Genomic DNA, 18,771 nt, shown 5'->3' with positions numbered 1-18,771 from the left:
ATTTTATTTTCTGTTGGTCAGGATTTGGAAGAAGAGTTAGACATAGCTCTATGCTTCTTGTGAATTTTGCCCCTCTGGTGCATCATCTTGGTGACAAAATTCTGGCAGTCTTTTCTTTGAACCATGTTCAGCAGATAATTAGATGAGTATTATTTCCTGGAAGTCCCAATCTTCAATATATTCTTCCCCTTTGAAGAGTGAAACTGCTGCTCTATCAAATGAGGTCATGCCCAGCAATTTCCTGATCCACAGGCTGTTAAGTCAGCAGAAAGCCTGCACTGCATTCCAGATCTGAGGGGGAAATAATTGTCCTCATTACCTGTCAGCTTGAACAGTAAATATTCATTGGAGCATCTGTCCTCTGAGGGCTGGAGAACGTGCGTGAAGAAGAATTTTTGTGGTCAGATTTCATTTTGGGATAGATGCCTTCCACTACCAAACAACAGACATGTGTCTGCTGGCAGACTTTGTGTCTTCTTGCTCATTCCATGAAGGAATTCATCAGCTGCTTCTCTGTGTTCCATCTCTGAGGGACTCGAGATTCCAGTACCTCCTGTCAGGGTACAATGCCTTTGCCTTTGCACACGGGGTTCTTGCAGACCTGTGTCTATTCTGCATTAAAATTCCTCTGCCTGCGAGGGTTCCTGTAAGAACTGGAGGTCTGAAAGGGTGAGTTTAGTGTTGTGTAAATCATGTAAGGAGAGATCCTTTATTCCCTACAGATAGCCAGTAGGCACCGTGGGTTCAACCAGGGGTTCAAACAATGAAATCATTAAACCCTTCTCCTCACAGAGCTCTCCTGTGTTTATCTCATTGCTGTACCTTGTGATAACGCTTAGCCAGAGCCAAAACACACTGTGTTAACAGCCTGCAGCTGGACAGAGCACCAGAGCACAACTGGCTTTGCGAGCAGGATATGTAGATAAAGGCAATTCTCACTTTTCTCTTGGCTGACACTCACAGGTCCTTCCTTGGATCAGCCCAGCTGATCACCTGCAGTTCCCTGCTCAGGAGCAGGAGTCCCACCAGAGGCAGAGGGCAGTGCTGGCTCTGCTGAGAAGTCAGGTCAGAGTCTTTATCTGCACTGCCCAGCGGAGCAGCAGGGCAGATTGTGTACAGAAATTAGATCTCAGTTCAGCAGCAAGAGGGGTTTGTAATCCCCTGCAGGGGAAAGGTTTTGTTGATTTAAACGTGGAGTGTTCCAGGCTCAAACCATGAACATCCAAAGTCAAAGCTATCAGTGCACATTTGGAAAAGTGACCAGGAAAAGGAGCTGCCCAAAGACCCTGCAGTGTCCCAGGGTGCAGGAGCTGGCCAGGTCTGTGCCACTGGTCTGAGCGAGACCCTGCAAAGCCTCTCAGCAGCCTTTTCCCTGGTTTGGGTGGAACAAAAAGGCTGAGTCTGACCCATGGACTAAAGCTCGTCTCACATGAGCCATTCCAAACTTAGGAGGCAAGAAAGATCACGTATCCTTTATTGCCCTGGGCCTGATTGCATGACTAAAAGAGCAGTAAGATGAAAACCAAGTGGTCTTCAAAAGATTGGTGCAACTGTTGCTATGGCATTTTGAAAGAGATTAAGGAATTGACATTGTCAGCAAGAATTGAACCTCAGATTTTAAAAGAGCCTTGCAGGGCTTGGATCAGTGGAGCAAGTGGTAGGGTAAAGCTGCTGAGAAATCAATGGAAATTCCTCCTGTAGTCAAAAGAGAGGGTTTTAGCAGAATCCATATTGCATCTGCCTAAACAGTGTGTACAAGGAAGGAACAGCAACACAGTGATGTGCTCCAGGGAAATAACAGGAGCAAGAGACATCAAAACCGCTGGACTGACAGTAACTGGAATAAGTAAAAGGAATCTGCTGATGTAAACTGATTCTTCACTGATGGGAACTGTTGCACCCACTGATACAAACTGAATCTCTCCCCTGCCCCATCCTGTGGGCTGCTGCTCAGTGCAGGTTTGCAGTTTTTAATGCAGTGACCTGGCAGTGCCAGCATTAAGGTGCAGCTGAGGCTCTCAGCTGCTCTCTGGGCAGTGCAGCTCCTCTCGTGCTCTTTGCTCAGTGCTGAGTTGCTCATTAGGAAGTGCTTGCTTTGTGTTTCTTTGCATTCTGAACTCAGAGTGTTCTGCTCCTGCTGCAGAAGCAGGGGATGGACCCGCTGCAGAGCTGTGACTCAGCCAAAACCACTTTTTGACAGTTTTATGTGTGCTTGGTAACTGGCTTTCTGTTAAAGCAGAGGTGATCAAAAACTTAGCTCCCAAAGCACTGTTGTTTTATATACACATTTATGTCTGCCGTTCCCCAAGGTAAGGATTTTTTAAAGTATTTCATTGTAATGAAGTCCCTGCAATACCATTTTAAAATATGGACTTGAATAAATAGAGTTTTCATCCTGCACAGGCTGTGAGTTCACACCATAAAGCTCTGTCCTAGTTCAAGGTCACACAAGTGCAGAATTCTCACTCTGGTTCATCTTTCAGTCTTGAATGAAGTGCAGGCAGCAAGCACTGAGGAGCTTTCCAGAAGGAAAAATCCATTTCCTGATTTGCTTATCACAAACAAACAAATGAACAAACAGATCATCCATGTGTCAGACTTTTCAGCTGACAGGAATTGTCTCAGGTAATTCAGTTATGAACCGCATGAAATAAATACTGCGAGTTTAGGAAATTTATTTTATTGAGCTATTCTATTGAAATGGAAAATTGTGAAATTGAGCTATTCTATTAATAGCAGTAGCTGGGACAGCTGAAATCATCTGTGCAGCCCTGAGCAGTACCACGAGGTCAGGAGTTTGCAGAGTTCAGAGGGAGTGTTTGTGTGAGAGAGCAGAGTCACAATCTCCTGATGTGCAGGGGGACACACAGATCCCTCCTGTGCCTCCCACTGCCAGCACTAACCATGACATTGGCACGGTGACCTAAACGAGGACAGCATTGCTTCCTTCCCATTTGAGGGGCTGTAATTGCACTAATTGTGCTCTCTGTTTTACCTGTGTGTACCTGCCTGCAGTCCGTGTCACACAGCGCGTGCCGCGGGGCTGCCAGTGCCCATCGATCCATCTGATCGGGAACAATTGGCTTTCTCTGCTGCCTGCCCGTCAGGAAACAAAAGCAAAGCGTGGGCAAACTGTTGTTCATTGATCTCAAGTTGGTCAGAAGATGCAGGCAGCATAAGGAATCCAGAATGACTCAATTGAATGCTGCCGTTTTAAGTCCCACATTTCATTTCTGCAACCCTTGCACTTTTGCCTCCAGCTTCTGTTTCCCTTTCCCTGATTTCAGTCACATTCAGTGCTGCCTTTTGCAGGAAATGAGAATGGGTCAGTAAGGCTATCCCAGCCGCCTGGAATTAATATTTCTGTCAGATCAAGCTGTATGTCATTTTCCTGGAGTGTGTATAATTTCCTCTCCCAGCATCCCCCATATCTGACAGTGCTATGGGGTGGATTGCTTTGGGATTTTTAAGCTGCTGAGGAGAGGTGGGGCCAGCTAACTTCCAGATTTTTAAAGATCTCTGAGAAATGTTAATATGAGGCTTAATAGGTGCTTCTTAGTCTCGACAGGAGGCAAATCCTGCTAACCAAACAAAAAATGGCAGAATACCAAAAATATGCAGTGACACAGGCAGCAAGTAAATTATTGGCTGCTTGGTGTGCTGATCCCAAAATGCTGCCCTGGAAGAGGAGTGTCAGAAACGTCGAGAAAATTCTGTGTGAGCCAGGCTGATCAAAGTCAGGGTGCTGGGTCCAGGTTCAGTGAAAGTGAGCTCCCTGGAAGGGAAAGGAGGGACACAGGATCCACTTGTCTCAGTCCATGGCACTGCATTCTGTGAAATCTGGAGCTTGTGTTGTTCTCGTGGGGTATTTTGGGCATTGGTTTAGGTGTTGGTTCAGCTTTGTGATGCTGCCCCACCAGAAGAAGACATCTTAAGCAGCAGTGAATATTTGAAGTGACAGCTGATTAAACTTGGGGTTGTTTAACATAACCACAGAGGCGATTTCACAGCTGCCACACACTGAGCACAGTGAGCTGTGCTCCCTCGTGGGGCTCTCCAGGCCGGGGCTTTGATGCTGGAGCTGCCCAGGACTGTGCCCATCCTGTGCCCTCCCTGCTGCCCCACAGCCAGGGCAGATATAGCAGATCTATCCCTGCTCTGCCCAGAAGGAGCAGAGCAGCTCCAGAGGCTGCTGCTGTGCAGAGTTTGCAGCTCTCACAGAACTGGGATTTAGGCAGGGAAGTTCCTGATTTGTCAGGCTGCAGGGTGTGCTGAGCAGTCCAGACCCGGAGCAGGGCTGCCCATGGGCACCTCTGCAGGCAGGTGCTGGCCTGGCTGCAGCTCCTGCAGCACAGAGCTGCAGCTGCCAGGGAGCAGAGGAGAAAAAGGAGCTGCAGGAACATTGCATGGCTTCGTTTGGCAAGGGGAATTGCACTCAGCAGCCTCCCTTGCTGCAACATGCCTTCTCCTCTGGAATTAATGCACCAGCTCTCCCTAAACTCGAGTTTTCTCATTAGCTTCAGCTAACAAGGGACTGCCTAGACTTACCTGATAAATACACGTTCACTGTCCAAGCTAATTCCAGACAACTCACATTGGTGGTTTTCCCTGGAGGGTGAATGCTCTCCACCTCCTCTGCTGTCACTTGAAGGGGGTGGCAGCTGAGCAGGGGCTGCCAGGGCAGCCAGGTGTGTGTGTGACAGAGCAATTCCTCAGCCAGCTGAGCACTGGGTGGGTAGCTGGGACCCACACAGAAAAACAGGGGGCATTTCTCTTAATTGGCAGCTTCTAATGATGATTTTGAGCTGGAAAGAGAGTTGTAGCATTTCAGGGGGATACCTCGCTCTTCACAAGCAGGTGAAATACTTGCTTAGCACAACTGTGAATTGTTTAGGCTGAACTCTAATTAATGAGGTCCTGAGGTGTTACAGCCTGGACAGTGAAACGATGGAGACAACGAGAAAATGCTTTACTGTAATGGGATATAATGAGGGAGCACGGGGTTAAAAAATCACCGTGACTTTCCTAAGACTCAGTGTTTTAATGAACTGCCCCCAAACCTGAAAAACCCAGGAACTTTTCACCTTCAATTTGCTGTGGGATGCGTGTTTGCCTTGCCCTGCTCTCAGTTTACAGTTCATTATCCAGACAGATGCTCATCACCGAGGATGTTTGCCATGGAATTCATTAGGAATCTGCACTTCAGGCTCGGTGATGCTGCTTGAGGGAGATAAACCACAGAAGGCAGGACAGGGCTCAGCAGTGCAGAGGACAAAGCTGGTGCTGCTTCTGGCTCTCCTCTCCTCTGCAGCGCTGCTGGAGGACACGGGGAGCAGCAGTGGGGGTGGATTTCATTATCCATAACCCCAGAACCACAAGGGTACCAGAGCTTGGACCACCAAAAAAAAAACACTTCAAACCAGGCCTGAATGGATTTCCAGCCCAGCCCTTGCACTCGTGGCCCCATTGCTGCGGGGTGTGTTTGCACCCCAGTTAAACTGCAGGGCCTGGCAAAGGGTATCCACAAACACTGGGGTGGGTTTTCCCCTCAGAAACAAGTCAGGACTAATATTAAATGCTCCAGCACCATGCCATGACCACCAGCACGCTAGTGAGAGAGGGAATTTCAGCAGGCAAATGGAAAAAAAGTACCACCGACATTAATTTTAATCAGGTCCCAATCATCTGATTTGTCCTCTGTGTTTTTTTTTCTCTAACAGAGCTGATTGTCTTTCTGCAAGATTTGTTACCTCACAGAACAATAATACAGGCTGTAATGATGTAATTTATGGCTGTAATTTGCTTTTGGAAATCCACTATTAGTGAAAAATAGCAACAGTGCAGTTTTATTAATTACAGTAGGTGACTGTTGAATGCTGAGTGTCAGTGCCAGAGGAGTGACTGTGCTGTGCTCTGCTCCCCGAGGTCCCGTAGGAACAGAGCTCCGTGTCCTTTGGAGGCTGTGGAATGAGCACTTTGCTTAAACTAAATAAGTGTAAAAATAATTCAAGTTCACTGGGAAGTTTGAGAAAATGACAGAGGGGAACATTAGCCTGTAAATTCAGTATTGGGAGGCACGGCAGAGTGTTACTGCACCACATAATGTGCTCACATCCTGGATGGCTCTGCAGAATTGCACATTTATTTACACTTCTACCCCCAAACTGCTGCTTGCAGTTCAGACCTCGAGGTTCATTACTGAGCTCCAGTCTCAGAGTGCCATGCCAGGGAGAACCACTTCATCTTTTTCCTTCTTTAATGTGGACGTTTTTTACCTTGGCATAACGCTTTTATTTTCATTTGCATCAACCAGACTTTACCAGGATGGAGCCTGGGGGGAAAAGCAGGCGGGCAGAAATCACCTTGTGTGACTGAAAGGTGAATTCTCTCCCTTTTGTGTTCAGAAGCAGCACAGAGCTGGCTGAGGTCCAGGAGCCTTGCTGTAACCTCTCTGTGCTCTTGAGCTCTCATTTTGGGGAGCTGACAGAAGGCAGAGCCCTCCTGCTGCACAGACTGTGTCAGCAGCACAAACCAAAGCCATCCGTCTCAGGCCTGGGCGTCCCCAGGAATCATTTTGTCCGGGGGTCCTGCGTGCCTTTGTTTTTTCCTGAAGTTTTTCCACGGCTTGCTGCTTGGTTGAGCCAGCAGAGCAGCCCCTGGTTGGGCTGCTGGAGCCGAGACAAAATGTCAATGGGAGGCGTTGAAAAGCAGCCCTGGGAGGGAGCTGCCAGCTGGCACAGGTAGCCCGGGGCATATGTTTTAAGGATGCCTGGGAGCTGCAGGAGCCAGCCTGGAGTGGTAATAAATAAGTCATTCCAGACTCAGTAATTCCTCCTCGCTGCTCTTACCTCATCCAAATTATGGGCTACTCATTAAGCCCTGGGAGGCTGTGATGTGCAAAAATAGGGATTGTCTGGCGGGTGGGAGCCACACGTCTGTCTGCAGTTGGTTTCTCCTCTCCTGCCTCTCTGGCTCGGGCCCACAGCAGGCTGACTCATCTCTAGGATGGACCTGGATTTCCTTGGATTTCCTGAGTTACAGGGCCAGGCTTTGGCTGACAGCACCGTTCTGCAGCTGATTCTGTGTGCAGGAAAATTCCCTGCTGGAACATGGGTGCTGAACCCCCTGCTCCAGTGCTGGCAGGGCAGCTGTAGCCCTGCAGAGTAAAAATCAGAGTAATTCCATAAGTGAAGCCAGGCCTGTGGCTCGAGGTGATGTCTTTTATTAGGCCATCCAATAGGGTTGGGAATAAAAGCCAAGCTCTCAAGCACACAGATCTTGTTTGGAGCCTCTTTCAGGCTGGAAGTTGCTGTGAGATGCTCAGATAAAGTTAATGGTCACCGGGGTTGCTCCAGGTTATACTGACAAAGAGAATGGTGCTTTAAACAAATGGGTCTGATCCCTTTATCTGTCATGTCCTGACTTACACAATGATCACAGCAAGCCCTTTCCAGCGGGCTTCTCCAGCCACCAGCCTCCAGCAGGATCTGGACAAGCAACCCCTGAAGGTAAAACACATTTCTGCTTGAGGAAGAGGGAAATAATTGCATCTGTGATTGTACATACTGGATATATTTAATTTCCCTCCTTCTAGATATATGCCAGGTTTCGTTTCTATAAGGCCCACCAGTCTATCAGACATGTCTGATCAATAATTTGATTTTCCTGTGTCACTCTCTCATCTTTTTAGCTGCAGTGAGTTTCTGATGTCTGTACAATATCTGCCCTCATTAATGCAATAATCTTGGTCCTGCCCTCTGTGTGCTTTGCTTATGTAGAGCTGCTGTGAAGTCAGTGAAATCAATAAACTATTTGAAAAGGAAAAAATAATCTAGGTACAAGGATAGGGAATAATAATGACTATTTTCTGCATTTTTATGACCACTTTTTCATAGCATTGCACAAGGATTCACGGCCTCTTTGTTACAGATTGTGCTTATCGAAAATTAAAACTGTACAGCCAAAATAAGAAAAGAGCAAGCAGAAAATGCCTCTTGCTGATTTCAAACCAGACCAAATGAAATTGAAATGCTGAAGCAGGAGCTGCCTGCTTCACTTCCACTGTGGCTTAAATAGGGCTCTGACATCACAAACTTCAGCCAAGTGCATGGCCAAGAACTGAGGAACTTCAGGAACTTGTAGGACACAAATACTGTCTATTAAAGGAGAAAGCAACTCATTAACAATCCATGGCTTATTAATCTACCCAAATAAAACAAGTTCATAAGTTCTCTCCACTCTATTTTCCAAGCACTTGTCTAAGGGTTATTAGATTAAAAATTCTATTTATGACTACATAGTGTAGATGTTTTCCTGTGTCTGCCAGAGATGAAATGTGATAATTTATGCACAGATGCATAAACCCAGAAGTTTTCAGGAGAACTCAGGACAGTTTATTGTGGGTGTTTATCAAGTGGAAGTGTATCCAGAAGCACCTGCAGGTGTGGTGGCAGCCACAGGCAGCAGCAGCAGAGGCTCTCAGGAGAAGGGCTGTTAACCTGGCACTTCACAGATTTTCATCTGTTTCCATTTTCCATGCTAAAAAGAGCAGTGATGGTGCTGGAGTTGGAATACCTCAGGTAATCACTCGCATTTCAGGCCATAACTACAATTTTTTTCTCTCTAGATAAAGTGTTTTCTATGTAAGTGCTTTTATTTCTAAGTCAATTTAGCAAAATATTGAAAATGAGGACTGAAATGTCACAAAGAGGAGCAGGTAGTTTCCTGTGGCACAAATAAGCATCTAAAAATATCTGGGTTTTTTTTTTAAATTTATGTATATGCTTGGAGAAATGAAATGTCGGCTTCTGCTTTCCATCTTCTCCAGTCACTTTTATCTCCTTATTCTATATTTTAAGTGGTTATAGAAGGATGAAATGTGGGGTTCTGTTTCCCATCTCCTGCAGCTGTCCTTAATTTTTTTCCTTAGGTTTTAATAGGTTCCAGAATTGCTTCCTTTGAAGTCATTTTCAGTTCCAGACTCTTCCTCCACACGCAGGAAATTCCATCTTTCTTTGCACATACAGATTGGCCACTGAATCCTGGCATGGCTGCTCCAGTCAGCAGAAAGCAGAGACAGCTTTGGGGTCATGTTTGGGGGTTATACACTTAATTTTATTTATTTATTTCACATTATTTAATATTTGAGCTGTTCCTGGTGGAGTTTGGTGCCACAGCTCCTGCAGGGCAGAGAGGTCCCAGGCAGAGGCTCAGGGCTGGTGAGACACTCTGATAATGATAAACACTCACAAAAAACCAACTGCAACCATTGACAGCTTTAAAGATGCTGAAGGAAGGCACAGTCTAACATGAAAACATTGATTTTATTCCATGTCCTTATTAATTTGCTTTGCCCATCACCTTTCTATAGGTTTTAAGATAAAACAGAGGTTTTATGTATTAAAAACAAACAAGCAAACAACAACAACAAAAAGCCATAAGGGATTGAACTAAGGCCCACTGATGTATAGTGGTGTTTGGAGGTCAATACTTTATTTTTTGGTGTTTTATTCAGCAAGAGAACCAAACCCAAGCAGTGCCAGGATTCCCCCCGGCTGATTCTACCCTGCACTGTGAGCTCTCTCCTCTTTGGAGCCAGGATGGGGCTGCTCTTAGAGAAATAAGGAATTCATATTCAGGCACTGGAACTTGACTGGGAGAAATATTAATGCAAGTGCTTAGATCCTTATTTCACAAGGGAGAGGAAATAAGATTTCCTGGTTAGTCTCAGTGCCTGTGGCAAACTCGTCCAGCTCCAAAATTAAATTTTGAATTGGTTTTATGAACTGCATATCATAAAGTTAGTATAAAAAATACAGTGAAGTAAATATTTACTTCTGAAACCAGTTTGTTAAAAGAAATCTGAATTTGATTCCCAGTTGTTCAGAAGGGAAAGAAGTGACAGGAGCTCCAGAGGCACCGTGGTTCTGTGGTTCTGCTCTCTGGACCTGCTGGGCATTCAGGGTTCCTCATTCCCCCTGGTTCCAAAGCTGGAAGGGAAGGCAGGACTGGTGATCCCCTTCAGCAGGTCACAGGAGCCTGCCCTGGATAATTCTTTCCCCTTGGGCTCTGCAGGAGGGGCATTCACCAGCCCTCAGCTTAAGGCAGAACTCAGAGTTTGTTCCCTCTGGAAGGATCACCCTGCTCACAACCCAGGGTGTGCCCACTGCTCCTTTTCCTGCTGCCAGGACATGGTTTATGGCCTTTCCAGATGGAATGCTGATAAGATTGTACCTTTTAATTCAAAATGACAAAATCCCTGCTGTCACAATGGCGTGGGCAGAGCCCAGGACTCTGTCCCTGTCCCTCGGTCAGTGTGGCCTTGGTGCCCACTCAGACCTGAGCAGTGCCAGGTTTTTACCTCACTACCTGCCAGCAGAACAAAGCCATTAAGTGCTCCAGTCTCCTCTTCCTTTGTGAGGGATGCTCACTTTTGACAGATGATAGGATTGCATTTAGCAACACAGTCTGCATCTGCTAAATCAAAGTAATCACTGGTGATGCTCCCTTTTGCACGTCTGAATGCTAACAGGATGCTTCACCGCAAGGAAAGGGGGCATTAGTCATCCAGGGATCCAAAGATATTTCTCTGCATCCCTGTCTGTTAATATATTCTGCATCCCCCTTTTCTGTCTGCAGAGTGTAATTTATCAGGACTCCAAAATTCCACTAGCAGGGTGTTTGAAAACTGTACAAGCAGGGAAGAAAATGCAACGGTTTGTTGCTAATGTAGGGGGCCAGTAATTAAGATTTATCTTAATGTGGAGACTAAACAGAGACCAGATCGTTGATTAAAGGGGCATTGCATTTGCAGAACACTGAGTTCCCATTCTGGAGAGACACTTAGATCTTCATCATAAATTACACTGTCCACAAAAGCTGCAGGGAAGATTGTGCTGGGCCCAAAAAATCCCCACCCCAGCCTTGCTTTCCCTCCTTCTGCCCCCGTTTTCCTGGCAGTGGCCCAGCCCCAGGAGAGGCTGGTGAGGGGTCCCAGCCCAGCCTGAGCAGGGATGGGCTCTGTCAGAGCCACTTCTTGGGAAGTGGGAAAGACGAGTCTGAATCCCTTCCTCGTGTCCCTGGTTCCATTCCCACCCTCCAGCCTCTCCAAGCATTAATATTTCTCCCAGTCAAGTTCCAGGGCCTGAATATGAATTTCTTATTTCTCTAAGAGCAGCCCCATCCTGGCCCCACGTGCTGGGGGTCAGTGCTGAGCAGAGGCTGTGGTGACACCTTCTGCACCAAGGAGGCAAAAAGAGCCCCCAGATCAACCAATCCTCAGCACATGTGGGTGAATGGCTGCTCCTCCTTGTTCTCTGAGCAGATCTAGGGATGAGGAGGATCATCCACCCTCCCTGCAGCCTCTGCAGGCTCCTGGAGCCGCACCCCCGGGCTGGGCAGGTCTCCAGGCAGAAGCTGTGCCTGGCACAGCTCTGGGTGTGCCCACGGGCGGTGTTTGGGCTGTGCCGGCCCTTGGGGCAGCGCTGCCCTTGGTTTCTGTGCCGTGGGCATTGCTGGCCACTGAACAAAGCCCTGCCGAAGAGGAGAGGGCTCACAGTGGAATTAGCATCCAAAAGAAGCTTGGAGCTCCTTTGTTCTCCTGTCCTGTCAGGCTGCAGAAACGCAGCTGGTATTCACTACGTCTGTTTCTTATGTAGATTTGGAATGGCCTCATTTTTCTCCACAGTTAATTTGTTCCTCAGCTGACATTTTCCTGGCAGTGTGGACCTTAGAGTGATGGAGAAACCTGGATCCCACCTGGATCCACGTTGGGATACCGAGGGTGCAGTTAAAGAAGCAGGCTGTCCCCTTTTGCTGTCCCTCCTGAACAGCATCACCCTGTTTCTTCTGCAGTTGATATTGCTCGTGAAGTAAAAGCCCTCATAATATAAAGTGGTAAATGAAGCAGAGCAGGATTGAGATGTGAAGGGCCAATAGTATTGGAGTCAGCCCAAAATCCAACCAAGAGAATTTGCCCTTCCCCACTCCTGCCAGAGGGTGACTCTGCCTTGGGGGGTCCCCAGTCATCCAAACCCCCTCTGCAGGAACACTCCTGTTCCACTGCTGAGAACTGAAAAAGCAGAATATCAGCCTCTTTCCCTTCTTGTACACAGTGCCTGTGGATGTGGAGTGCCAGAGGAGGGCCCAGTTGGCAGAAAGCACAATGTATAATTCACTGTTAATCGTAGGATTATGGAGATAAACGGAGTCTGCTGCCTAACAATGTGATTTCGTTAATCAGCTGTAATCTGAGCAGCATTAATAACTGGAATCCACACCCATTGTGTTCCCAGGCTCACACATCAGCCCACAAGAGCCTGCAGTGCAGTGCAGCTCTGCAACTCGTGATGCCCAGCTCAGTGCCCCTCCCGGGTTATCCAGGTGTTTGCCTCTCCCACATCTCCATCCCCTCCTCCTGCAGACAGGGTGTCCGTGTTCCTCAGAGCAGGGTGTCTGTGTTCCTGAGGTGTTCCTTAGGGCAGGGTGTCCGTGTTCCTCAGGTGTTCCTCAGGTGTTCCTCAGGGCAGGGTGTCCGTGTTCCTCGGGGCCATGGGGTTACCTCAGCCCAGCTCCTGGAGCTCTCTGGGTGGGCTTTGTCTCCCCTGCCTGCAGCCCTGTCAGCAGCCAGGACCTGCTGGCTCTGTGCTTGTTCTGTGGGACAGGAGCTGGGTTCATTTGCAGGTGGACAGTGCCCGGCTGCCTCTTTCCAGCCCCTTTCCCTGTGCAAACACAAACGGTGTTTTTGTGTCAGTCCCTGGGGTCTGTGCCGCGGGTTTGTCCCTGGTGAGTGGCCGTGTCCGTGTCCCATGGCGTGGCCGTGTGAGGGACAGATCTGAATGCAGAGCCACGATTAGCACCGTCCTGGGAGACTCCACTCACAGCGTGTTCAGCCTGCAAACTGGACCATTCTCATGACCTCAGGCTCCCATGGATTTCTCTTGATAACACCATCTAATCGGATTTAGAGTTTAATTAAACAGCTGTCACTTTGCTTCCTCATTCTGCCACAATTTAATGTTGAATTAGTTCCTAAATCAGTCATGGCTGAATGCTTGCCTTCTTACAGTTGAGGGGTTGGATGAACATCAGGTTTGCTCTTCAGCTAAACCCAAGCAATACTTTGTGTTCTTGCTCTTTGTGCAGCGCTCCCACTGCCATCAGTGCAAGTTCCCTGCCTGAAAAGGGATGGAATAAAAGGCGAGGCTGCTGCAGAGTCAGCCCTGGGGTTACCTAGCTCTGAATGACCAAATGTGAGCACAGCCTTCTCAGCTCTGCCCACAACACTTGTGCTTCAGGGGTATTCTTTCCCCTTTCTAAGGAAGAAGTGATTTTTCTGAAAACCAGTCCTGCAGAGTTTGCTCTGAGTGCAGCTGTGGAAGGAAATGTTGAGGCCAATACTGCTGCTAGTGGACTTTATCCAAATTAACCCTGACACAGGCAGGACCAGAGTCTGAGTGGAGTTTCTGGTGCTCTGAGCTGTAACAGCAGCTCCAAGGAGGAAAGCCTGGAGATCTCCTGGAGAGTGGTGGTTTTGCATCAGATTCTGTCAAGAAATTTAAAGTCATTCCTTACACACAAAATTCAATGATTTGCTTTCAGATATCTCCTTTGATACCTCCTTGAGTTTAACCACTAGAGTTTTCCTCTAATCATTAGAGGGACATGTGGTCTTTAATTCTGCTATTTGTTAATTAAGTACGTTTAAATAGTAATTTTTTCCTTTGTGTGCTGTATCCATTGAAGGCATGCCCTGGTAACAGGACAGAGCCGTCCTAGCTGGGAGTCTGTAGATGTCCTGCTCTCCCCCTCTGATACCAGGCAGATGTTGTTGGGATTTGGGCAGGGCGCTGCCAAGGCAGTTGGAGACTTCCAAAGTCAGAGCTGCAACCTCCCTTGTTTCCATGAGGATTGTCTGTGTAGCTCTCTGTTTCTGCTGTGGGAGTGCCAGTCCTGGCTTTTCCAGAGTTTGCAATTCACTTACAGAAACTTCTTTCTGACCTGAATATTGATGCTGACTTACAGTGCATCTTCCTCCTGGTTTTTCAATTTATTCTACTTCCCTAATTTTTGAATTTCTTGGGGAACAAGTCCAAACACTGCTATCAGATGCTTTCAGAGTTTTTGTCACACAAAACAAATTTCATTTTAAAACTCTACTTGCTGCCTGCACAGAAAGTAGATTAGTTCTTGGGGGGATTTTAAAAATTAAAGGATGTGGAAATGGCCAGGATATTGTGATTTTGAAAAGTGCCTTCATTTTAAATGAATTTGTAGTCTCTCTGAAAGTTTCTTTGGAGTGCTGTTTGTGTAGTTAGGCTGCAATCAGGGCAGTACATTGCATTTAGAGATGGGACCCGGAAGCCCCCACCTCTGCTGGTGTTGGATTCCCTGTGCTGATTCCCTGATGTTCCCTGGCATATCCTGAAGATGGGACTGCTGCGTGTGCTTTGGATATTCAGGGGTGTTGCAGGAGGTGTGGGAATGAGGGAATCAAATGCGGGTGCTGAGGCCGAGCCCCGTGGCTCACGTTCAGGGTGCTCACAGACAGACAGACAGACAGACAGACAGACAGACAGACAGGTGGGTTCTGTGTGAGCTCCCCTCAGTTTTATCTGTTTCAGTTCAGCCTTTGAGGAGTGCTGGGCTGTGCAGGCTTTGCTGCACTGCTCAGAGTTCCCTGTCACTTTGTGTGGTGCAGACAGTGGGTGATTCTCCCTGAATTGCCTTTGGCTTTATTGCAGCAATATAAAAGAACACAGAGGAGGCAGCAGTTGTGCCATGAGGCTGTTCCCTACCCAGGGATAGGATACATGCTTTTCTATTTCAGTTCTAAACAAAAAACACAATAAAATCAAGGCTTTGTTCCCTGGTCTTTTTTTATTCTGGTTTGTTTTAACTATCACAGGGCACTTAGAGCCTGAGGAAAGGAAGTGGCAGAGCTGAAAATTGCTTTTAGTATAGTGTGTAATATATTAATTGCTTATACATCAGTATTTCTTAATCTGTGTAATACCCATGAGTTATGGGGGCTTTCAGTGGAGGTGAAGGCAGAAGGTTTCCATCTCTGCTCAGAGCTGTGCCTGGATGGGCACCAAGCCCTTCCCAGCCTGGGGATCTCTAATGCTGCACTAGGAATGATTTAGGGTTCCTGCCTTTCTAGAACATTCAGTCAATTCCTTTTTAGCATTTCCTTTTAAGTTTGATGGGATTTCTTATGAGAGCTGCAGGAGAACCTGAGAAATAACACGTTGCCAGATGAAAAGAAAGCCTGACCTAAATTTCAGACACACTAAAGTTGAATTGAAAACACTATCAACAGTATCAGTCCCCACTTTGCTGCTGTTGACATCAGTGGCTGCAGTCCTCATGACTTCAGTGCTGAGGAATTTGCTGAATATTTTATTCACTTTATATTGAAAGCTGAACAGTTGGAGAAAACTTTGAAGTTCTTCCTGCATGGGAATCTTGGGAATACAGTGATGCTGAAATAGTTGAGGAGTTCCAAGTGTTAGCCTGGTTGATGGTGCATTGAAAGGCTTTTATATGCCACAACCCCAGGTCAGACTTCAAATTTCCTTGTTATTTCCCCTGCAGTTAACAGCATCACTGACTCCTTCTGGATTCCTCAAATTGCTTCATTGGCCATATCAGAGGAAATTAAATAATCTTGAAACAGTTCCAGACACAAAGTTCACTGAGAGGCCCCGTCTTTGCAATGGGCTCGGATTCACAGAGCAACTTTTTTACTTTTGAGGCTCTTTTATCCTTACCCACACAGTGCCAGGCAAGTCTACATTAGTAAAAACTCTGAAATCACGTGTTGGAAGGTGAATATCGGGATTAACCCCACATATCTCAAAAGCAGAGGATGGTTGTGGAGTGTGCCCAACCTGAATTTAGCTGCTGTTGAGCAGAGTGTTTATTGAGCAGAGAAAACACGGCTGGGCTTTCATTACCTTGCAGCAGGTTGCACTGATGCCTTCAGTTTTAATTTTCCTGTATTCCAGGCTCTGTGGTGCCCAGGGTGCAGCTCTGAGCTCACACTCAGGGTCACTCAGCTCTGCACACAGCAGGGACACAAAACAAATCCTGTCCTGCTGCACACCAGGACGACTTTGAGGCCCAAAATCATAAAAGCAGTGAACTGAAGGGAGGAACAAGAAGGATGGGACTGCATCACCTGAAACTGTAATTAGACAATTAAACCCTAATACGCAAATGGACCAAAACTTATAAAAATGTCAGACTTTGTGACCAGTCAGCCATTTTGTGACTATTTTGGGTCCACCTTGGGTGTAGCCCTGGCCAGGCCCTGTCCTGCCCAAGGTGTATCCTAAAAGCCATCAGTAAATCCCTTAAATACTTTATTCCCAGCTCTGTCCAGTCTGTTCCAGCTCAGCCCTCCCAAGGCACCTCTCTGAGCAGGAGCTGAGGCCTTCAGGACGGGTGTGAGCAGCCTGTGCTTTGTTTTGGGTGCAGGACACGGAGATCCTGAACACGGCCATCCTGACGGGCAGGACGGTGGCAGTGCCCATCAGGGTGGTGTCCATCGAGGAGAACAGCGCTGTCACTGACATCTCCGAGTCCGTGGAGTGCAAATCCTCTGGCGAGGACGTCATCAAAGTAAGTTCATGCTGCCCGTGCCTGCTGGCTTCTCCTGTTTTCATTTTTCGTGTTCACACAAAAGGAAAATAGCCACGGATCAGCTCCTGCAGGTTAATGGGGTTCTGCTCCAAAAGCACAAGGAGAGGGGTTTTTGGGAGGAGTGAGGTGCAGCTGTACAGCCTCCACACCGAGTTCAGTTTTTATCTGTGTCCTGATTTTGGAGTGCCTTGGTAATTTCACCTCTGTGCATGGATTCCATTCAGTGCCAAATTACAGAACTCCACCAAATAATCCCACCCTGTGGGGGTTTCTTCTTTCCAGCAATGAGGATGACCAATATTAAGTTTTTCCACTCAGAGGAAGACTCAAGTTAGGGAAAAAAACTATGTACATATGTGATATGTAATGCATCACCAGATGATGCATAGAAAATGACAGCAGAATTATTTCTCAAATAGAAATCCTTCTGGAAAAATGGCTTCTGGCTGTTCTAGCTTTGGAGCATATTCATCAGGAAGAAATGAAATCCCCAAGCCTTTCAAGAAAATAGCATGTTCCTGCAGCAATTGCAGCCCAGCCTGGGCCGGTGCAGGTCTCCAGCAATTTGTTTGGAAGGAATGTTTTCCTGAAGCACCTTGTCCTTTGATTAGCACTTGGGGCCCTGCTGTGCTCCTCTCTTATTTTCTGCAGAAATAATTTATCTGCACTAAAAGGTTCCTTAGAACGATGTTTGCACCTTCAGAACGTTTGTGAGTGGCCTCCCCTGCCCGGGGCTCTCTGAGGCTGCAGTGGAGCAGAGAACTGGAGGTTAACACTCACATTTATTGTATCAGCCAGGGACGTTTGCAGGTGTAATTTCCTTCCCTTCAGAACTGGCTGGAAATTGCTGAGACGTGAGGGGAGCTGTCTCCTGTGTGTGTGGAATATGTGCAGAGCCTCTGGAGGGACGTGGCTGTGACACGAGTGCTAACTGCTGTGAAACATGCAGCTGCCTGAAACCACAGCTCAATTAAACGCCTGGAACAAAAAGGTTTTCTCATCTCATCAGAAAGGAAAAAAGGCTTTTTCATTTTTTTTTTCCCATCTAGAATGTTCTTGTTTCCACGAAATTTCTCTCTTTACATGGGGAAGTGGTTTGGAGTTCAAGGCAAATTGACATCTTCAATTGGTTCAGATTTTAAAAAGCACTCAGAGAGCTTCAAATGAGCACAGAGGCCTTTCATCCTTAATTCATTTTGAAATTCTCCATCAAGCTTTTATGTTCAATTCTTCAGAAATATCTTCCTCTGTGAAATCCTGGTGTAGAGACCTTGTTGGGAGTAACTTTTCTGCTTAAAAATGAAATCCAGTCATCATAAATGATGTCTTTTGGGCAAAGCCCATGGCCCAAGGGCTGTGTGCATGAGTTTATAGTTCATGTAAAGCCTGAGGATTACCTTAAACCACAAACCTAGGAAAAAAAAGGAGTATTGATGAGAACTATTGGGAGCTATTTAATACTCATCATCTAGAGGTTCAGGCAGATATTTTTGTGTGCTTTCAGTTGTGTGGAATTTCTGGTAATTTGGATTCAGCCAAACCTGAGGGAGTGAGGCCAGAAGCTGAAGATGCTCAGTGCCTGTCTGCACTTGGCCTGTAATATTTGGTTATCAGATAAATTTTCCTTTGTGTGGTTCATGTAAAGAGTTTAAAGGCAATACTCCTGCCCAGCAACTGGCCAACAGCTCAAAGCTTATTTCTTTAGTTTTTACTTCAGTTGGGCTGAATTGTCCTCAGTAACAGAACCCCGTGGAATCTGAATTTAAGGTCTGTCTTCAATAGCAGGTAACAGTTTCCCGGTGGTTCTCATGGCCCCAGGGCAGCTCAGTGCACAGTTTGTGTCCTGTCTGAATGTGCTGACTGCTACTCCTTTGACTTCTTTTACTGTCTCATAGTTCCCAGTCTTCACTTCCAAATTTACAGCTGATTTCATGAACTTTAAATGCCTTTGAGTGCTCTAGACCTTCACACAGTGGCCCAACCTTTTAAAAGCGGACACAAAATTTATTACAGCACTAAAAAGGAAGCAAAAGCCAAATTTTATTTCGCTAAGCTGGAATTTACCAATAGAATTTGTCTGGATGCATCCGTAGTGATTGCAGTTGTGTGCACGGGCTCCCTCCCATC

At 46.7% G+C, this 18,771-nt stretch overlaps 1 protein-coding gene across 2 annotated transcripts in view; it reads left to right on the top strand.

Moving 5' to 3' along the window:
- Positions 1-18,771, top strand: part of TMEM132C (transmembrane protein 132C) — a 168,073-nt gene that overhangs the window by 128,590 nt on the left and 20,712 nt on the right. For both annotated transcript variants that reach the window (XM_063415993.1, XM_063415994.1), the window contains exon 5: positions 16,480-16,623. In XM_063415993.1, the coding sequence (XP_063272063.1) occupies positions 16,480-16,623 (144 nt within the window). The remainder of the gene's footprint in view (positions 1-16,479; positions 16,624-18,771) is intronic.

Source organism: Prinia subflava, chromosome 19 (assembly GCF_021018805.1).
Source record: "Prinia subflava isolate CZ2003 ecotype Zambia chromosome 19, Cam_Psub_1.2, whole genome shotgun sequence".
Classification (NCBI taxonomy): Eukaryota; Metazoa; Chordata; class Aves; order Passeriformes; family Cisticolidae; genus Prinia; species Prinia subflava.
This window is presented reverse-complemented; position numbering and strand designations above follow the sequence as displayed.